At 40.3% G+C, this 18,885-nt stretch overlaps 1 protein-coding gene across 2 annotated transcripts in view; it reads right to left on the reverse strand.

Moving 5' to 3' along the window:
• Positions 1–3,885: 3,885 nt before the first annotated feature.
• The window catches only part of PLCE1 (phospholipase C epsilon 1), a 99,682-nt gene continuing 84,682 nt past the window's right edge, over positions 3,886–18,885 (reverse strand). For both annotated transcript variants that reach the window (XM_033149253.1, XM_033149252.1), the window contains 10 exons: positions 17,491–17,784; positions 16,368–16,531; positions 15,344–15,605; positions 13,288–13,406; positions 11,107–11,235; positions 10,042–10,251; positions 7,480–7,641; positions 6,699–6,917; positions 6,002–6,202; positions 3,886–4,934 (listed from right to left, as the gene is read on the reverse strand). In XM_033149253.1, coding sequence (XP_033005144.1) covers positions 6,023–6,202; positions 6,699–6,917; positions 7,480–7,641; positions 10,042–10,251; positions 11,107–11,235; positions 13,288–13,406; positions 15,344–15,605; positions 16,368–16,531; positions 17,491–17,784 — 1,739 coding nt within the window. In that variant the 3' untranslated portion in view covers positions 3,886–4,934; positions 6,002–6,022. The remainder of the gene's footprint in view (positions 4,935–6,001; positions 6,203–6,698; positions 6,918–7,479; positions 7,642–10,041; positions 10,252–11,106; positions 11,236–13,287; positions 13,407–15,343; positions 15,606–16,367; positions 16,532–17,490; positions 17,785–18,885) is intronic.

Consider the following 18,885-nt stretch of genomic DNA (forward strand, 5'->3'; position numbering starts at 1 on the left):
AACCCAACTTTTTAGCAGGGAAACATTTTCTGTAATATTGCCATTTCTTCCCTTAAATTTGGTGTCCTGAGGCTGCTTCTCACTGAAAAATAAAAATTGCACCCAGCTAGGTGCAATGTGTAGTTTTGCCCTAAATTGTAGACCAAGCTAGTATTTTCCTGCTGCAGTGTGAACACAGTGCATCTATTTCAAGCATCAAAAGGAGTAGTGAGAGATGGATAAGGTACGTTAGCATTTTGTTCTGCACATCCTCTTTCTCTCTTCCTACTAGTGGGTTGGTCTTGCTTTATGAACTGATCTTAATTTTCTTTCTAGCTGTTGGCCTGCATAAGAGCAATGAGCAAGTAAGCATTCTGCCTGCCTTATTTGCTAGTGGTGAAATGTGCAGATAACTGGAAATATTTTGCTATTCAGTACAAGTGTTTTATGGTTGCACTGTATTGTAGCTGAAAGAAATTTGACAACTTTTGGCTCTTCATGTGTTATATTGGTGATCTAGGTCTCAATTTGAGTGTCAGCCTGCAATCCTAGACTACACACTTACCTGAGAGCAAGCTCTGTTGAACTTACTGGGGCTTACATCCAAGTAGACATGGTGCAGTCTTTTGAAGTATAATCTCATCATTTGGGAAATGCAGGTAGGTCACCTGTTTCATCCACACTCCTTTCAGTACAGCAGATCAGGGGTTTAGATTGCTCTGCTTGAATGTAACTATTGAAGTCCATGTTTACTAATTTATTGAGACACCTTGTTTAGATGGCAGTACTCTTGTGATAGTAATTTACTGTTGCTGGAGATAGGAATACTGACAGCAGCTGCTCCGTATTGGTCACACCAAAAAAATTGCCACTGTACCACAGACAAGTGAAAGGTGATGGTGGGGAACAAAAATATGATGTACATACAATTCTGGTTTTCTGGGTTTTTTCCCCTAAACACTTGGGAGCAGATTTTTACATTAGTGGCTGTACTGCTATCCAAGCATTTGTAGATGGGATTTTTGGCTCTAGTTTCCATCATGTTCCTAATAGAAGCACAATGTGTGCAAAAGTAAATAAAAAAAAGTAAAAGCAACACCTTTTGAAATTCTCTAGGTAGCCAAAGACCCTTCTTAGTCATCCATAGGAGTTCTGTGATTAAATTTGATTTATTCCACCACCTCCTCTCTAAAGGACCATACATAACGTGTAGCTTCAAATTTAAATGAATGGGACTTACTGTTAGACACCTCACATTGACTGTTTAGGTCTGTCTGCTGTTTTCAGAGGCATGGTTTTTCTGGCAAGTCGTGGCTTTAGAGCTTGTCTAAATGCTGTGAACTCAAAGTTGGTGTGTAGAAGCCATATGATAGCACTGTGTTCCATTTACTGAGGCTTTTTAAAGTCTTTATTGAAGGATTTTCATAGACAACAAAGGTACATCATACATTTTTGTTCTCAGTTCATAGACCCCTTTCTATAGGTCAGTTACATTCAGTGTAAGACACTATTGTAATACACATTGTGAGGTTGGGGGCGGGGAGAGAATGAATTGGGGAGGGGGGGGAGAGAATGATCTCCCATTCTTTTGCCTAGTGTATTTGTGCCAGCATCACAAGGATAGGTTCTCTGTCTGTCTTGGCAGTGTGAGAGGTTGCAGAGCCCAGAGCATGGCTGGTTGCATTCAGTTGATTGCAGTGAGTTTTGCTTGTGTGTGTGTGAGGTAGTAAGGGGTTGTTGGGTCAAGTTAGCCATATTGATTTGTATGCTATTGGGGGGGTTATGTTGTCTTGCTGGGCTGTATTTGTAATAAAGGGGAGTCATACCAAGGTGAAAGCATCTTTTGTTTGTCCCCGTGCTAGTGTGTTTGTTGGTTAGCTTTTCTAATAGAGCAGTTTCCCAAACAGTTTGGTCCCAGTGGTCCATGTTCACTCCTGACAGATCCCACCAGTGTCTAGTTATGACACTCCTAGCTACTTGAGAGTAAGTGGCTTATGAGTTCTTTGTAATGTGAGTGTGCATTGTTGTCTTGGAAGAAGTTTAATAGGGCCAGTTCTAGAGCTGCTTCTAGTACCCTTTTTGTTATTTTGCAGGTTTCTTGTGGGACTTGATGTCCAAAAGGTTTGGATTTGGGGGCATTCCCATCACATGTGGAGTTATTTGCCTGTACAGTGGTACCTCAGGTTACAGACTCTGCTAACCCAGAAATAGTACCTTGGGTTAAGAACTTAGTTTCAGGATCAGAACAGAAATCATGCAGCAGCAGGAGGTCACATTAGCTAAAGTGGTACCTCAGGTTAAGAACGGACCTCCAGAATGAATTAAATTCTTAACCCGAGGTACCACTGTAGTGATACAATCTCTCCAGCATTTAGTTGAGGTTCCTTGGTGTATCAGCACCAGCTTCCGAGGTGTTAGGTACCATCTATAAAGTGTGGTTGACCATTGGGTAGGGTTCACTAATGTTCCCATTAGTGTGGGATTTTGTCGGGTCTTGGAATAGTATATTGTGGATACCACCACCTTGCTGTATCCCTCTCTTGTCAGCAGAAGTTTTTCAAAGGTGGTCAGAGGCCTAGTGGCTGCTGCTTTGATTACTGGGTTATTTCAGAAGGCGTGTTGTTGGTGATGGGTCAGCCAGGGTATTTGGGTGTCCCCTAGTTTTGTCTTGTATTGGTATTGGTTTGCCAAGTTTCTGTTCTGGAGCTTTGGGCTGCATGGTGGGTCAGGAGAATTAGTGGGGTTGGGGTTGGGACTGTTTACCTGCTTTTTCCTTCCGTGCTTCAAGTGTGGACTGTGAATTTTCTTTAGTTTGTTTTGGAGGAATGGGCACACTGCGGTGGGGGTATTTCTGATAGTGTCTATTGCCATGTGCAGCCATTGTTTGTTTCATCCTCTAGGATGTAAGGGATTATGTGGCGCACTTGGTTGTGGATATAGTAGAGTTCTATGTTAGGAATTCCCCAGCCTCCGGGGGGGGGGGGGTTGTAGGAACTTGGAGCTTACTCCTGGCTTTTTCTGAGAGAAGGTAAAGAGTATTACTGTGGCATTTTTAAAGTGTGGTAATCAAAACATCATCATTTTCTTGGCTAAGAGATGGATGAGAGACAAATGTTACCTGTCCAGGCCTCTTTGCCTGGAGGGAGGATAGAGATGGCTGTGTTAAGAAACTTGCTCACTGTACAAACACAGAAGTCACATTAGTTGTTCTGGCATGTGGGGACTGATCAACACAATTGCAATCTAGAGTCCTGCCTCTGGAGGGCACTATGTACATACAGCTGTGTTGTTGTTTTCCTGTGCCAGTAAAGCATTTACTTTCTGTTTATAACAAATGATTACTCTACCAAGCCCTATGACTAAACATAAACAAACAATAGTCTTTTCTGGATTTTAAGTCCGGACCTTCCTTCCCCCTTAGCAATTTTTTTTTTTTTTTGTAAACTTTTGGAGTTATGTTGGCTGCCTACTGGCTGCTTCTTTGAGGTGAAGGGGCCTTGTGGGGATTAGAGGTGAATGGTTACATTTTGCAAGCCATGAGTATTAAGCTTTGTAGAACATCCAATCTGATTATGACTTTGCATTCCATTCAGGTTCAAATTGTTTTTCAGCATTTTGCTTTGAACTTAACTGAACAGGCTCTTTTCTTGATTTACTCTCACAATATGATCCTGGTGAACAGCAGGTGTGTTGTTGTAGGTCCCACAAAGCCTGTTTTTGAACAGTTTAAAATTTGTACTATCATTATTAAAAGACAGTCAATACCAGTTACTATTTCAGTTCTTGCATGCTTTATATGGGCAGTATTAAATTGCTTTAATTGTATTATTAACAAAAGGAAGGAAAGTTATAACTGGTGCTAACGGCCTTATATAAACAACAAAAGCCCATGATTTTGCAAACATATACAAATCTTTACAAATACTTTTATGTAAACAGAAATTGCAAGGTTTATACTGAAAATGAACACACTAGTATGTTTTAGGTTTAAATTTCTTAAATAAGGTTGCCAGCTATGGTAAGAACGAATATATATTCAATGTTAACAATTTAGATAGAAAAAACTTCAAGCTGTTAATTTCTCTCAAAACATCTTTATAATAGTGAATTGATAGTGAACATACAGATTATGTTTCCTGAATGTACTTATCATTATAATGCTTATCTTCTCTAAACAGAGATACATATAATTTTCTGTAAAGCAAGGCATGATAAATACATTATACAGTGGCACATACCTTAGAATATTAAAATAAATAATCATTTTAAAAAAACAAAAACTAGAATACATTGCATGACGAAATGTTGCTCCTAATCAGTATCGCTATTAAAATAGGTATACTTACAGCTGTACACTGACAAATCATAACTTTTATATTCACCATACTGAAATCTATGAATTACAATGTACATTTATCTGCCTACAACCACCTAAAAGTGTGTTTAGAAGCCGCTTTTAAAAAGTGCATTATTGTTATGTAACACACTACAGAACATCCTCAACTTTCATTTTCCCTTAAGATGCCTAATTAAATTATTTTTTTTCTAAAAAGGCAGATTTCTGCTTGCAATGGACAATATGAGGTGCTTACTTTCCCTCTTGTCCAAAGGTAGTGAATATGAAGACATAAGCAGGAACAGTTTTCAATGCTTCCAGGGTATTCTTCCAAAGCCTCAAAAATATAACTTCCTCCACTGTTCACAGAATTGGCTCTTGCCAGCAGAAGCAGCAACTAGATTGCACCTGCACTGGTAGCAGAGATTCAGCTGGGCCAGCCAGTTCCTTAGCAGTGACTTGCTCCACGGTACGAAGGTTTGTCTCGTATTTAGACACGTTCCAGTTACACCCCCATTTCCCCCCAAAGCAAGACTGCGCAAAGAAGCTGAGGGAGTGAATCCATCATCATTTTCTATCAACTTCACTGCAGCTTTTGTCTCAAGGCCTTTGTCATTTCCTAGAATCAGGAGGAAATGCCGAGAGGTTTAAATTCATTTTAAAACTGTTACTTAAATATATTTTTTAAAAAAGATTGAGCAATTAATCACATAAAATCTAGCAAAAGTTAAGTACTGAGGTTCCATTGCTTAAATTTCTCCCCTTAAAATAAATGGACAGCTCTTATGCTGTTGTCATTAGTTCAGAAAATAGCATTTCCTTGGAATTACTGATTAACAGGAAAGAGAACCTCTCATGGATTTCATATCTGGTTGCCCCATTCTAACGTCACATTAAACGGTAGCTTAACATGATGGTTTAGTGTGCATCTTCCAAACCTAGGCTCATTGTTTCTTCCATGAGCAATAAGGGAAAAGCAAAGCAAGATTAACAATTGTTGCTTGTTTGGAGGAGGCAGCCTGGCTTGCTTTATTCACCAAGCACCAGAAGTGGGGGGAAAGTGCCATGGGAACTTTTAAGCGACCTGCATCAGCAAAGCTTGTTCACAATAAACCATATTTCAGCTCCTGTACAAGATGCTACTGTTACGGGTGTAGGAAACTCGGTGACCTGCACAGTAAAAGTTCCTGTGACAATCACAAGTACACTAGCAGATCTGTCCTTGAACCAGAAGCACTTGCTCAACGGAAAGTATCTTGATCCCATGCAACAAATTAGAAGCAAGCACACGTATACTGCTCTATATTCTGAATGTCTGGAAAAGCTGTTTTGGGGGATTATGCTCAGCTGGGAGCGTGAGAAGTTGCCATCTGGATGCATCCTAAATTTAACTCAATGGCAATAAAAGTCTACCAGTTTTTTCTTTTCTCTTATAGGGTAACTAGCTGGAACAGCAAAAATGAAAGGGAAATCTGTATTATCACTTAATTTGTTAACTAAACCATTCCCCTACTTCATCATTGATTATAAAGGACAAGGCTATTTTAAGGAAGGCTTCTCAGCATTAAAAAGAAAATATTACCAGGAGTTTCTTACTTGGGTAATTGCAAGCTTAGCAATGTTTATGTAGTCTAAATAGGTATATACGTACACTACATTATTTAGATCACTGCCAACATGTCCTACCTGAATACAAATCTCTGGAGGTTATTCCATCGTGTCGCTGTAAGTCAAACTGCATGCAGTCTTGTCATCTTTACTTTGCAGACCCTCTGAAGACGTTTGTAGAGATGTGGTTATAAAGCCCCTGTACTGCTTACTTGATTTAGTTAATTTCTTAAACTCATTAGCAAATGAAATACCTTTTCTTTTATCATCTCGACCTGCCTATGAAAAGAGAAAAAGCCAGGCAACCAAAATGACCAAGTTGCAAAAAAACTATCAGTGTTAGCTTGGCTTGTGAGGTGAACAGTTCTACACAAAAGAACAGTTCCATATTAAACCTCTATTATATAATTTATGGTAGGAAAACATCACCACATACATGGTGACTTTGCCCTCCCTTCCCCCCCCTTCCATAGTGAAACTTTCTCATGGGTAAACTTCCACAGAATGAGATGAATATTCAACCACATCCTGAAGAATGCTTAAAAAAGGAATTGAAAATGCAAACTGAGTTGCCTTCAATTCTAACAAATGTCCTGGTAATCCAGAGCTCTTAAATGCCAATTTAAAGGATTTGTTAGGAATATTCTGCCCATAGAATGAATATAAAACTCCTTTTGCCATTTTTGCTAGAGATGATAGTGTGCTCGTTTTCTAAATCTGCAGAGCTTTATTAAAAAGCAGAGTTTATACAAATTTATTAGAACTATTTACTTACTTGGACTTGTTCTTTAAGCTTAAGGATAAATTTCCCAGCTCCCTTCCACCTGTTTTGAGCCTGAAACACACACTCTTGGTCGGCAAGGATCCTCCGAGACATTTTGGGTGTAGAAGACTTCTTGTTTGCTGCCTCCTTTGTCACTTCCTCCAAGAGAACATAATCACTTGGGTTGGGGTGGTTCAGAATACTGTAGGAATACTTAGCCTTGCATAAAGTCTGTTAAAATGCAAAACCAAATGCTATTTAGCTACCATTCACTTCTAAGGCAGATCTCACCTTGCGCAAACAGAAGGGATAAATCATTCATTTGCTGGATGTACATTTCATCTAACTCATTGGTAGGCAAACTAAGGCCCGGGGGCCGGATCCGTCCCAATCACCTTCTTAATCCGACCCGCAGATGGTCCGGGAATCAGCATGTGTTTTTTTTACATGAGTAGAATGTGTGGTTTTATTTAAAATTCATCTCTGGGTTATTTGTGGGGCATAGGAATTTGTTCAAACCCCCCCCCCCCCGAAAAAAATATAGTCCCCCCCCCACAAGGTCTGAGGGACAATGGACTAGCCCCCTGCTGAAAAAGTTTGCTGACCCCTGGTCTAACCTAAATCATTTCCAGGCCAAAACACATTTAAAACCTAGTCCTGTGGGCAGAAGTTTGTTGGCAATGACAGCCAGTAGGGACAATCTGTCTTTTTGACATGATATTCTGCGGCTCTTTCTACAAGAGACAGGTGTAACTCTCAGCAAGTGAGGGGGAAATGAATTAGGACATCCTACCTGTTGGATGACATCCTGGGCTGTACTGAAGCGAGATGCTTTGATGACTGTACGAGGTTGCTCTGGGGAAACGTCATGAACTTGAACAAAAAAGCTGTCATCCTCGGAGCTAGCAGTTGCATCATCTTTCTCCTCCAGAAAAAGATTTCTGTTGTTTAAGCTCTATAGAAAAACATCAAAAACATAGGTTTCCCTGACTCTGAAAAGGAGACCTGTTGCTTAAGGAAATGTGGAGGTAATTTCTTTGAAAACTAAAATTGTGGTATTCATTCCTTGTTTTCAGACTTAATGTGTTGTGAAAAAGCAAGAAGAATCAAGCTGTGATGGCAAGGGAATGGCAGTTGTGCACCTAGTTGCATGAGTGCTAAAATTACTGGAGGGACTTCTTTCTTTCTTCCCAATTGTGTCAATGAAAAAGCATACTCTTCTTGCCTGTGCTGTCCATGTGAGAACATTCAGAAGGCCTGTTGTTGTTTAAATACACCTGCACAGAGGGAGTGGTTTATGTGGGGTGGGGTGGCCTGATCCTCACTGTAGTCTGCCTATGTTGCAATGGATCTTACTACACAACCAGTATGCCACCAGAAAGCATAATCAGCTGGGAAGTGGCATGTTGTGTTTGGGTTTCGGAATGAAACCATCACAGGAATCCTCCATCAGAAGCCAAAGTGCAGTCCAGGTCAGTTCAACTCCTGTTGTCAACAGGCAAAAAAATTCCTACCATTCAACCACTTTCTATCCATCAGTGTATGAGCAAATCTTTAGTATTGTCTAGGCCAGCAGAATACTCTACATCGTTACTAGTATCTAAATTTAGTAACATACACCTGCAGTAAGCCTAATTTCAGGGATGGAGAGCCTGTGGTTCTCCAGATATTGTCAGAATCCACCTCCCAGCATCACTGGCCATGATGGGTGGGGCTACTGAGAGTTGGAGCCCAACATCATCTGGTGGGGGTCACACAGGTTCCCCTTAGCTGAACTGATACATCTAGGATTCAGTATTGGCGAGTTCAGCAGGTTTGTTAATTCACAATGCTATTTAAATGTGTTTGGACGGCCAAACAGCGTGACTTGTGGCTGATGTTTCACACCCATGCTCTCTACCTACACTCTCCAATTCCTTATCCATCTCCCCTCGTTGTTGTTCAGTCGTGTCCAACTCTTTGTGACCCCATGGACCGGAGCACGCCTATCTTTCACTGCCTCCCGCAGTTTGGCCAAACTCATGCTAGTCGCTTCGAGAACACTGTCCAACCATCTCATCCTCTATCGTCCCCTTCTCCTTGTGCCCTCCATCTTTCCCAACATCAGGGTCTTTTCTAGGGAGTCTTCTCTTCTCATGAGGTGGCCAAAGTACTGGAGCCTCAACTTCAGGATCTGTCCTTCCAGTGAGCACTCAGGGCTGATTTCTTTAAAGATGGATAAGTTTGATCTTCTTACAGTCCATGGGACTCTCAAGAGTCTCCTCCAGCACCATAATTCAAAAGCATCAATTCTTCGGCGATCAGTCTTCTTTATGGTCCATCTCTCACCTCCATACATTACTACTGGGAAAACCATAGCTTTAACTATATGGAACTTTGTCAGCAAGGTGATGTCTCTGCTTTTTAAGATGCTGTCTAGGTTTGTCATTGCTTTCCCCTCATTACAGCACCTTAAAAGGTAATCAATTTCATTATGGCACATGGGCTAGAATGCGCTTCATCATTATTAAAAAGGCACGTAATATTTTCTCAAGCCCTCCACTAAACCAGTGTTTTTCAACCTTTTTTGGGCAAAGGCACACTTGTTTCATGAAAAAAATCACGAGGCACACCACCATTAGAAAATGTTAAAAAAATTAACTCTGTGCCTATATTGACTATGTATAAAGTAATTCTCTTGAATAGGAATCAAATAAACACAATTTTTCCCACGGCACACCAGGCAACATCTCGCGGCACACTAGTGTGCCACGGAACAGTGGTTGAAAAACACTGCACTAAACCAAGGTTAACAAATGTAAAGTCTGTGAGCTGCACTCATTCTTCCAAGTCCACACAGATTGACAACATTGACATTTGAGGATCTCTTCTTTTCATTTTCCTTGTATAATTTGGATAAATCTCAGTTGTTTAATCAAGCTTTGATGGCAATTTGGGCACGATCCAGTCAAAATGCATCATGCCTAAGCACCAATGCTAGCACAAATATGTGCAACTATTCACAGGGCTTTTTTTGTGCTGCTGCTGATCCGTTTCTATACATCGTCTTTCCTAATTAAGCATACATATAGTTTACTGTATAGATCTATCTGTAAATTAAATTTGTAAAATAATTGCCCTTAGGATGAGTTCATGTATTTAAGTGTATCAACAAGCCATCTTTTCAGTGGTGCGTTGTAAAATAATAATAATAATACACCATTAAACACTGCTGGGCTTTTCTGTATTACTTCCTTTTCTAATGCTCGTATGTCAACAAGAATTAAGTTCCAGGAAGCCAAGCAATGAATATGTTCTTTTTGTCACCCTCTTGATACTATCAGCAAGCAATATATGTCAAGGCAAATAGACTCACTTCCTCGCGGGTTTTAAAGATAATTCTTCCGACGTAGCCTTCTTCTGGGAACCAGCTGTTCAAAAGCTGGACAATCTCTTCCTCAGGACTGAGCACTCTTTGGAATGGCGGCTTCCTGTACTCATTTCTTTCTTTAGATATAAAGCATTTCTCCTCCATCAAAAAATAGTCTGTGGGATACTGTCCAATACCTTTTGTAGTCGCCAAAATCTAAAGCAAAAACATGTTAATAATTAGAATGGCAGAAGGTTGCATGTTCAGTAAGCTGATTGTGTTGACAACAAAAAACCCTTTATGATCGATTTATCTTGTGTACAAAATATGCTTTTGCTGTATTGCTAGCCATTCAAAATGTCTTTCCTGGGGCTATGTACTATCTGGGTAGCTGACTATTTCAGCGGAGGCAACTGCTGTTTAATCTTATTTCTGTCCAGCTTGGCTTGCCAGACAGTTTATTCAAATTCCCAAGACAGTAGAGCATTTTCCCACTGCTGGAAAACAGCCTCCGCTGAGATAATCAGCTGGAGGTTTTTCCACTCATGAACTTAGCCCTTTTAACTTTTATTCTGCATTTCAATGATGTTTGAGAAAAAGACATTATGCAGAAAAGCCTGGCCCCTGTGACAAGGGCAACCAGCTTGGCCCATCGTTCAGAAAGCAGCCCCCTTCCTCCTCAATAGACATACTTCTAATACAGAACATGCTGTCCAAGCAAAACTTCATAATAATAACAGCAAAAGCTTTATGACTGTCAGCGCAATTCACTTCCAGCCTGTGCTTGAGGGATCTGGATCATTCTGTACCTGAAATGCTTTAGCTGCACTGTTTCAGCATTACAAATGTTTTTGGCAACAAACAAGCCTCTTTGCCTGCAAAGCTCCAGTAACTAAGGGAGTTAGGATAGGATCTGCGTTTGTCAGTAAGCTTTTGCATCAGTCTCCGTATCAGTAAATTGGGCTTAGTTATTTTGGGGCTTAGGCTGCCCAATTCCAACAGAAATATTAGGGAGCACATGGTTGGTTACTATAGATTTGAGTCCTGAACATCTCAAAAGTGAAGGCTTACTTGATGCAAAAGCTGAGCTGCTGTGGTTCCTTGCCTTATCGTAAAAAGCGTGAAAGGTTCTGGTCCTGGAACTCCATGTATAGTGACTTTGTACACTGCAGCCTCTCTCCTCTCTGCAGTACTGAACCGCTGTTTAAAATAAACACGTATCGTTAACATTTATTTACTATTTCATGATTTAACCAATACAATAAGTAACAAGTTCATCCACCACAAACATGGCCACAGGATATCTGAAACAGTAGGAAGAATAAGGAAGATAGCAAATGGATGCAGAAAACTTTGAACTGAAATAAGTTGTGAAAAATGATCACAGATGGCTATTAACTTCCTTGTGGTCTAATAGCCTGTCTTCAAATAATATCAATTTAAAGACACAGCCAGGAAAAGCTTGAGGGTAAGCCTCTGCGCCAAGCTTCTGAAACAATATGCTGGACACAATGTACTACTGAACGGAGAAAGAGAGTGGGCAAAAGGAAGAACGAGACACACAACAGCTACTTTGATTTTGTCTATATAAATAAAATAAGTAATGACTCAGTAGCAGTAATAAAAATAAATGTGGATGAACAAAGGACAGAACAGCTAAATAAACTTAATTAATTCAAATTAGTAGAGCTGCATAAATTTCTCATATTGGTAACTCATGGAGAACTGGCAAGGTTCCAGGAGACAGGAGATAAACAAATATAATTGTCTGCTTAACAGTAAGGGCTAGAGGAAAACAGACAGACCAGAGTCATTGGAGTTTCAGTTAAGAACTTGTGTCATGATCCAGACAAAGTTATGCTTATCTAAATCCCATTGATTTCACCATTAGAATAAAAGAATATGCTGAACTCTTCAACTGGACTGAACTTACAAGTGCTTTCCTTTGCTAGACTGCATTTCTCACTTCTTTTGCTGAAGAGGAAACTGGGATTAAACAGAACACACCTGCTATAGCTAGATTTCAGCCAGGGGTGTTGCAAAGAACATCCTTTTAAGAAAGCGCAGGATATGTGTGTGAACGAGAGAATATGGTCTTGTAGGCTGGACTAAGCCCCGCCAGTTCAGAGGTACCTTGTAGTGTTCCACAGGTCACAATGTCTGGCCCAGCTCTTTCATGTTTTCATTAACTTATTTGAATTAAAGTGGAGAATAAAGGAATGTTCCAACCTTGCAGATGTGCAAGTAGGGAAAACCAAAAGAGGATTCAATGGCGTAACAGCAACTAGGAGTCAAGTAACTTTGGGGCTGTAGCTCCATAAAGGATAGCAACAGTGGTCCGACTGTAGGGCAGGCACTTACAGACCTGGCAATCTAGGCAACAATTAGTGCAATGCAGTGTGCAGATGATGGGTCAGTTCACAGAGGGAAGAGATGTCCATTGGGTTCATGCCACTGCAAAGCTGCATGTGTGTCTTTGCCCATAACTGAGCCCTTAACTATCAAGCAGACATCATAATGAGTACAGCTGTCCAACCTGACAACAGTGGAATCCACTGTTCTTTAAACATAAGTCTCAAGTTAAGCTTACAAAGGTTTCTTACACTCGACAGAATAAATAAATATGAAGCCTAAAGCTGAATATAAATATACCTGAAAAAGGGGTGGCTGTACAGCTCTGGATCCCCCACCCTTGTTCCAGAACTGATCATTGCATCATAGAATTGTAGAGCTGGAGGGTATTCCCGGGAGGAGGAGTTTCCTCTGTGGCTGACATTGAACCAGGGCTGTGTACAGCCCCTCTCGAAAACAAGGAGGGGCATCCTGACTGACGTAAAGACTGGCCAGTCAGAGCACTGTGAATCCAGCTTCTGCTCCGAGCCAGAATAACAGAAGGGAGTATGGGGGTGAGAAATGCAGCAAGTTCATTTCCATATCTCTTGTGGGTTTTGGACTTGCTTATCTGAATGATATCCTGCATTAAGATCTATTCTTATGCTTATACATGTTGATTTATTCTGACAGCTTTTACTCAATCGGTGCAACATTATTGAGCATTCAAAGACACATGGAAATTCAGCACTGTAGTCTGATTTACATGGATGCTGTCCCTCAGGAGATACTGTCCCCACCCCCCACCAGAGCATTCTCGTTTCTCACAATGCAGTAACCAAAGACATCCTTTGTTTTCCTGGAAGAATCTTATACATTGACCAGGAGAGCATGCTGACAAATCTATTAGAAATAAATTACCAAAGAAGCTGGCACCATGTTTCCAGAAGGATTCTCTTCCATTCTTCGACTGTTAATAAACAAACTCGAGATTTCTAGTGCTTCATTGTGCAGGCTTCGTAGCTGCAGATGCCTGTATCCTTAAACAACATAGTAACACATAATTGGGAGATGGGAGAATAAACCAATAGACTACATATTCATAGGTTACGTACGTTGCAAAGACAAATGTAACAGTAGCCAGTTAACTGTCCCTGAAGTGTAAGGATGCTTGCCATTTCCTCTAAAATATCTATTGGCTACAATCCAGAGAAGCTCTGCGAGTAGACAAGGGTTTGTGAGTGCATACCAGGACATTGCGCTATTTTGTTTTGAAACACAGCTCCCCAAGCCACATTGAGGGCTACTGTAGAAGTTCCTGTGAGAATTATTTTTCAAGTAACCTGCTTGCGGGAATGTACTAACAACCTGCTGTATTAGGTGGGTGAAAAACTGAAATAAATAAACACAGATCTTCTGGTCTATTAAAAGTTTTGAGTGATTTACCTTCATAAGACTAATTTTAAAACATTTGCCCCCTTACATTACAGAAGCACCAAGGTATTTAGACTGGCCATTGCAATCGACGCTGCTTCACATGAATGGCTGCACTGAAAATTGTGAGATGGATACCAGCTTATATACATACTTATTTGGACATGCTAAAACATGCCTAAAGATTGCACAAATATTGTAGACACCTGCTTGTGCTGTAGAGGGTCCACTTGCACAAAGGTCTGGTGAAAGACGACATAGGGCAGCTGTTAGGATATTTTGGAACTAATTGCCTGTTAGCTAAGATTTCAACATGCACTTACTGAGGTTCAGCATGTTCTGTCTATACACATACACCAACAGGTGTAATACCAGAAAAGTCTGGAGTCTGAGAAGTCCATTCACAAACAGACACCGTGCACCTCCTAAAACACTAGTGCTTGAAATACTGAAGATCTCTCTTTTTTAACTATACACTTCTGCTGAAGCGGGGTGGGGGTTCATTTTCTTAACCAGCTGTTGCATCTGTTAGAATCTCAGGGCAGCATACACAAATATAGTTAAAACAGTACATTTAATAAAAGTAATTTACAACAACAATCATCTTAAAGCAGTAAAACACAGCACTAGTGTATCTGAACTAGAAACAATTAGGCCAGGCTTCCTCAACCTCGACCCTCCAGATGTTTTTGGCCTACAACTCCCATGATCCCTAGCTAGCAGGACCAGTGGTCAGGGATGATGGGAACTGTAGTCTCAAAACATCTGGAGGACCGAGGTTGAGGAAGCCTGAATTAGGCTCTCCTAAAGGTCTGAATTAAGATATGTGTCTTGAGACTTACAGAAACACTGGAGAACCATAATAGATCTGGCACCTCTTTCTGAGATGTAGGCAATTGTTAACAAAACAAAACCAACCATAAATCTTTAAACATCATACATTAAGATGCTTAGAAAGCTGAGTTAATTTTTAATCTGTTTTAGTATTTTAACTTTTGTATGTTTTAAAGTACTGGTTATGACCCCCCCCCCCCCATTTTCTTGTTTTATCCTTTTTTAAAATGCTTTGAAGGGCTTTTCTTTTTTTTGCAATCAACCTGTATATAAATTTGATGAAAAAAATATATATTTAAATAAGAGTCAGTTTTAGCAAGCTGCCTATGCATGCAGCCCCTGCTTCACCCCTCCCTCCCTAGAGCAAGGAAATAAAACACAAGAGCAGCTGGTTAAGCATTATGTATGATCCAGCACTTGTTGGGTTGCTTCTATCAAACAAACAGTGAACTATGAGAAGGACACCAAGAACCTGGGCTTCTGACTGTGGTTTGCACATAAGCAAGTCATTCAGTGGTTTGTTTCCCCACTGTAGGAAGGGAGGAGCAAAGCAGAGAGTGCTGCGGTTAACAGTACTCAGATGGTACACACACTTAATTTTCCTAACCACAATGTATGGTCAGTCCTACATGCAAAAATGTTTGTTGCACAACACAGCCCTAAGTACTCAGCAACAGTGTCTGGGCCCTGCATACAAACTTCAATTTACCTCTTTTTAAAGCCTTCAGCGGAATGATTCTTTGAGCCATCACAGCTGAAGAATTATTTTCAACAACAGCAAAACGAAGGAAGACTAGATCTTCAAAGTGAATCCGGAAAAGGAACTGCTCATTCCACATGGGGTTGAGAGTATTGCGATGAATGGGCTTAGTGCGGAAATGGCAGCTATCCAGCGGAATCCCAAGCACATCAACTTCAATGCAAGGGCTTCCTGTGCTGTTGCTAGGACAAACATTCTGTCCAGACACAATCTGAAAAACAAAGGCACAGAATGAAAACAGTGTTGTTCTTTTAATAAACTCTCTTAGACTGAAGAGTGCTTATGCTTTAAAGAACAAATTAATTAAAACTGGTTTCAGAAGTAACAATAAGTAGTAATATACATAACTAAAACTGAAATGGCAGTCTTGTAATTGCTACTTGCTTATTCTTATGCAGAACAGCAGCTGCTTCTGGGCAAGGACCCAAGTGGAAAACTGCCACACTCTTTGAGGCCAGATGTCCCCCACCCAGCATCAAATCAAAAAATGTGCGTCTGAAAACTGACATGCACTTTCTGTGCTGCATCAAGTTGAAAGTTTTGTAACAACTGATGATTGTCTCCTTCCCTCTCCTTGGTACCACATTTAACTGTAGCAATCTTACTAGCAATACCAGTAATAAGGAGGAGGAGGAGGAGGAGGAGAAGAAGAAGATAGTTTGGATTTGATATCCTGCTTTATCACTACCCGAAGGAGTCTCAAAGCGGCAAACATTCTCCTTTCCCTTCCTCCCGCACAACAAACACTGTGAGGTGAGTGGGGCTGAGAGACTTCAAAGAAGTGTGACTAGCCCAAGGTCACCCAGCAGCCGCATGTGGAGGAGCGGAGACACGAACCCGGTTCCCCAGATTACGAGTCTACCGCTCTTAACCACTACACCACACTGGCCACATATTAAACAAAATTATGTCATGTATAGAGTTAACTGGTTGTGTTAGGCTTATTGAAAGATTAATATGAGTTTTCACTTACTGTCAATGAGTAAATAGCTGGCTCCATATTGTCCAAATCTCGCTCTAAAGGACAAAAGTGTTGATACATTGGACAGTTCTTATCCCACAAAACAGGTGGTTTCATAACATACCCACAGCCACCATTTGCTTCAAACATTGCTGCATTTAAGTGAAGAGGGAGATCTATAGGTAAAGCATTCAAAGTGTTAACATTGCTAAGACTTGATTGTAAGATAATGCATTATTAAAAGAACATGGTGATTTTAAAGTGTGCCGTTTCATTCTGGGCATGTACAGTTGGCTTCAGAAAAACAGATTACTATGCAGTTAAGTTCACAAAAACAGATTACTATGCAGTTAGGGGCTCTTTCACACAATTGCATAGAATAGAATAGAATAGAATAGAATAGAATAGAATAGAATAGAATAGAATAATAATTATAAATAATAATAACATCAAGCTAAACCATGGCTTAGTGAAAGCATGCAAGCATTCCCAAAAAGGAGATGGCTGCTGCTGCATTCCTCCACCAATCCTTCTGCTGCTGTGAGCTAAGCAGAAGTTTGGCTTAACACATCATCTGAATTCGGGCTCCTGGTTTGTGTCCTTCAGGCAAACCACAAGCTGCAAACCCACTGGTAGCAGCACATGGTTTGTCCAAAGCAAGTCAAAATACAAGTCCAGTTTTGGATAACACATGAAGCCAAACCATGGCTTAGCTCACAGCAGCAAGAGGACTGAGGAAGGAATGCAGTAGCCACAATCTGTTCTCTGGGTACTCGCAAACAAACGTGTTTGCACTAAGCCACATTTGGCCTGGTGTTATGGGTGAACCAGCTTATCACTCACATGGCTAAGAAGCTGTAGTGATACACAATATAGAAATGACAGTATCTAAAACCAGCAATGGCCACTCCTAAATCTAAAAACATTTGTTTGGGGTTACAGAATGACGCATGCATTTGTGTGGATGCATGTGGTATTGTTTGAAGCCACCATTATTTGAGTACCTCCAACGTATATTCATTTTACATCTACAATGACGCCAAGCAAGGAAATGCAAGATATAACCAAAAAGGGAATGGTTTTCTTGTAATGTTTCAAGCGCACATATATTTTTAAGGAATGCGTGTGCCCCTACCATCCGTTTGGTAGTTGAGTGCCACCAGCTGTACCCCATGTAACCAGAACAGAAGGGGATGAGGATTGGATGAGTCAATGCGGGTAGCAGCCGGGTATGTCCTCAGCAGCTGGCAGGTGGTATGTTGTATCAGCTTCTGAGAATATCGCCTGCACAAGCGTTTGGCAGCATTTTCATTCAAAGAGGAGATATGGTAACACCTAGGTGTCCTTATTATAGAACTGAGAGAAGTTGTTGGGCTAAGAGCAGGTGAAAAGGGCTCTTCCCAGATCTGCCGTGCACTGTCAAAGCCACCTAAAAAAACACACACACAAGTTAACAGATGCACAATCTGGTAACACCACCTTGTCTTCCCCTCATCCCCAAGAAGAATGTACTAATAGGAAACTAATGCATGAATCTCAAGGAACCATGGCCACAATAGTAAGGAAATCTTACACATCACCAGAACTCTAAAGACTTCTCTGCAGGGAATTCTGTTCCTCAGAGGAAAACCCAGTTTAAAAACAAGAGCTATGGCTTCATAATTTGGAAATACTGCAGATGAGTCTTCAAATAAACGACAACAGGATGTCTAGTTTTCTTCTCTGTGACTTTACTTTGAAAAAAAGAGATATCCCCCCCCCCCCATTCCTATATATTGGTAACAGTAATGAGGTAAGCGTTAGTAGAAGATAACTACCATGCTCCTAACAACATGATTTGAAGGAATAGTGTAGCAGCCTTGTGGAAGCTAAGCAGTTCTGGAGGCAAGATTTTCTGAAAACCCCATATAAGCTGCCCTGAGTTCAATGATGGAAGGAAGGTGTAATATAAGCCTAATAATTTAAAATAAATAATCCTGCACATGCATACTCAAAAATTTAAAGCAGTGCAATAATGAACGAATCTCAGTGCAGACACAGAATTCAGACAGATGTGAAGTTGCAAATTTCTTAACCATGATTTTGATGTTTTGATATACCTTTCAATAAATATTATTTTATTTTTTTGGGGGGCGGGGAATAGAAATTTGGAGCGGGCTGCAGGATTGCATACTTCCTATTCCACTCTTACCTCCTACCTAGAGCAAATATACCACTGTTTGCCTTAAACACAGTTCAGTGTAACATGGACTATGCTGAAATGGCCAAACTCACAGAAAAGCTCAGAGACAATGATAATGAGAAATTTAAAAAAGAATGGGAAACATTTATTGCATGTGTACAAAAATACACAAAAATACTGTAAACAAGTAGAAACATTGGCAGGCTTTGATTAAACATTTGCAAGCAGTTAAAAATGAGATAAAGTTAAAGAAAGGAAATTTGAATTGAGATATTAAGGTTTGGTGGTAATCAGTTAAATGTTGATAAAATAATGAGAATAAGAATAAGAGGTTTAATTATAATTATG

Source organism: Lacerta agilis, chromosome 5 (genome assembly GCF_009819535.1).
Source record: "Lacerta agilis isolate rLacAgi1 chromosome 5, rLacAgi1.pri, whole genome shotgun sequence".
Lineage (NCBI taxonomy): Eukaryota > Metazoa > Chordata > Lepidosauria > Squamata > Lacertidae > Lacerta > Lacerta agilis.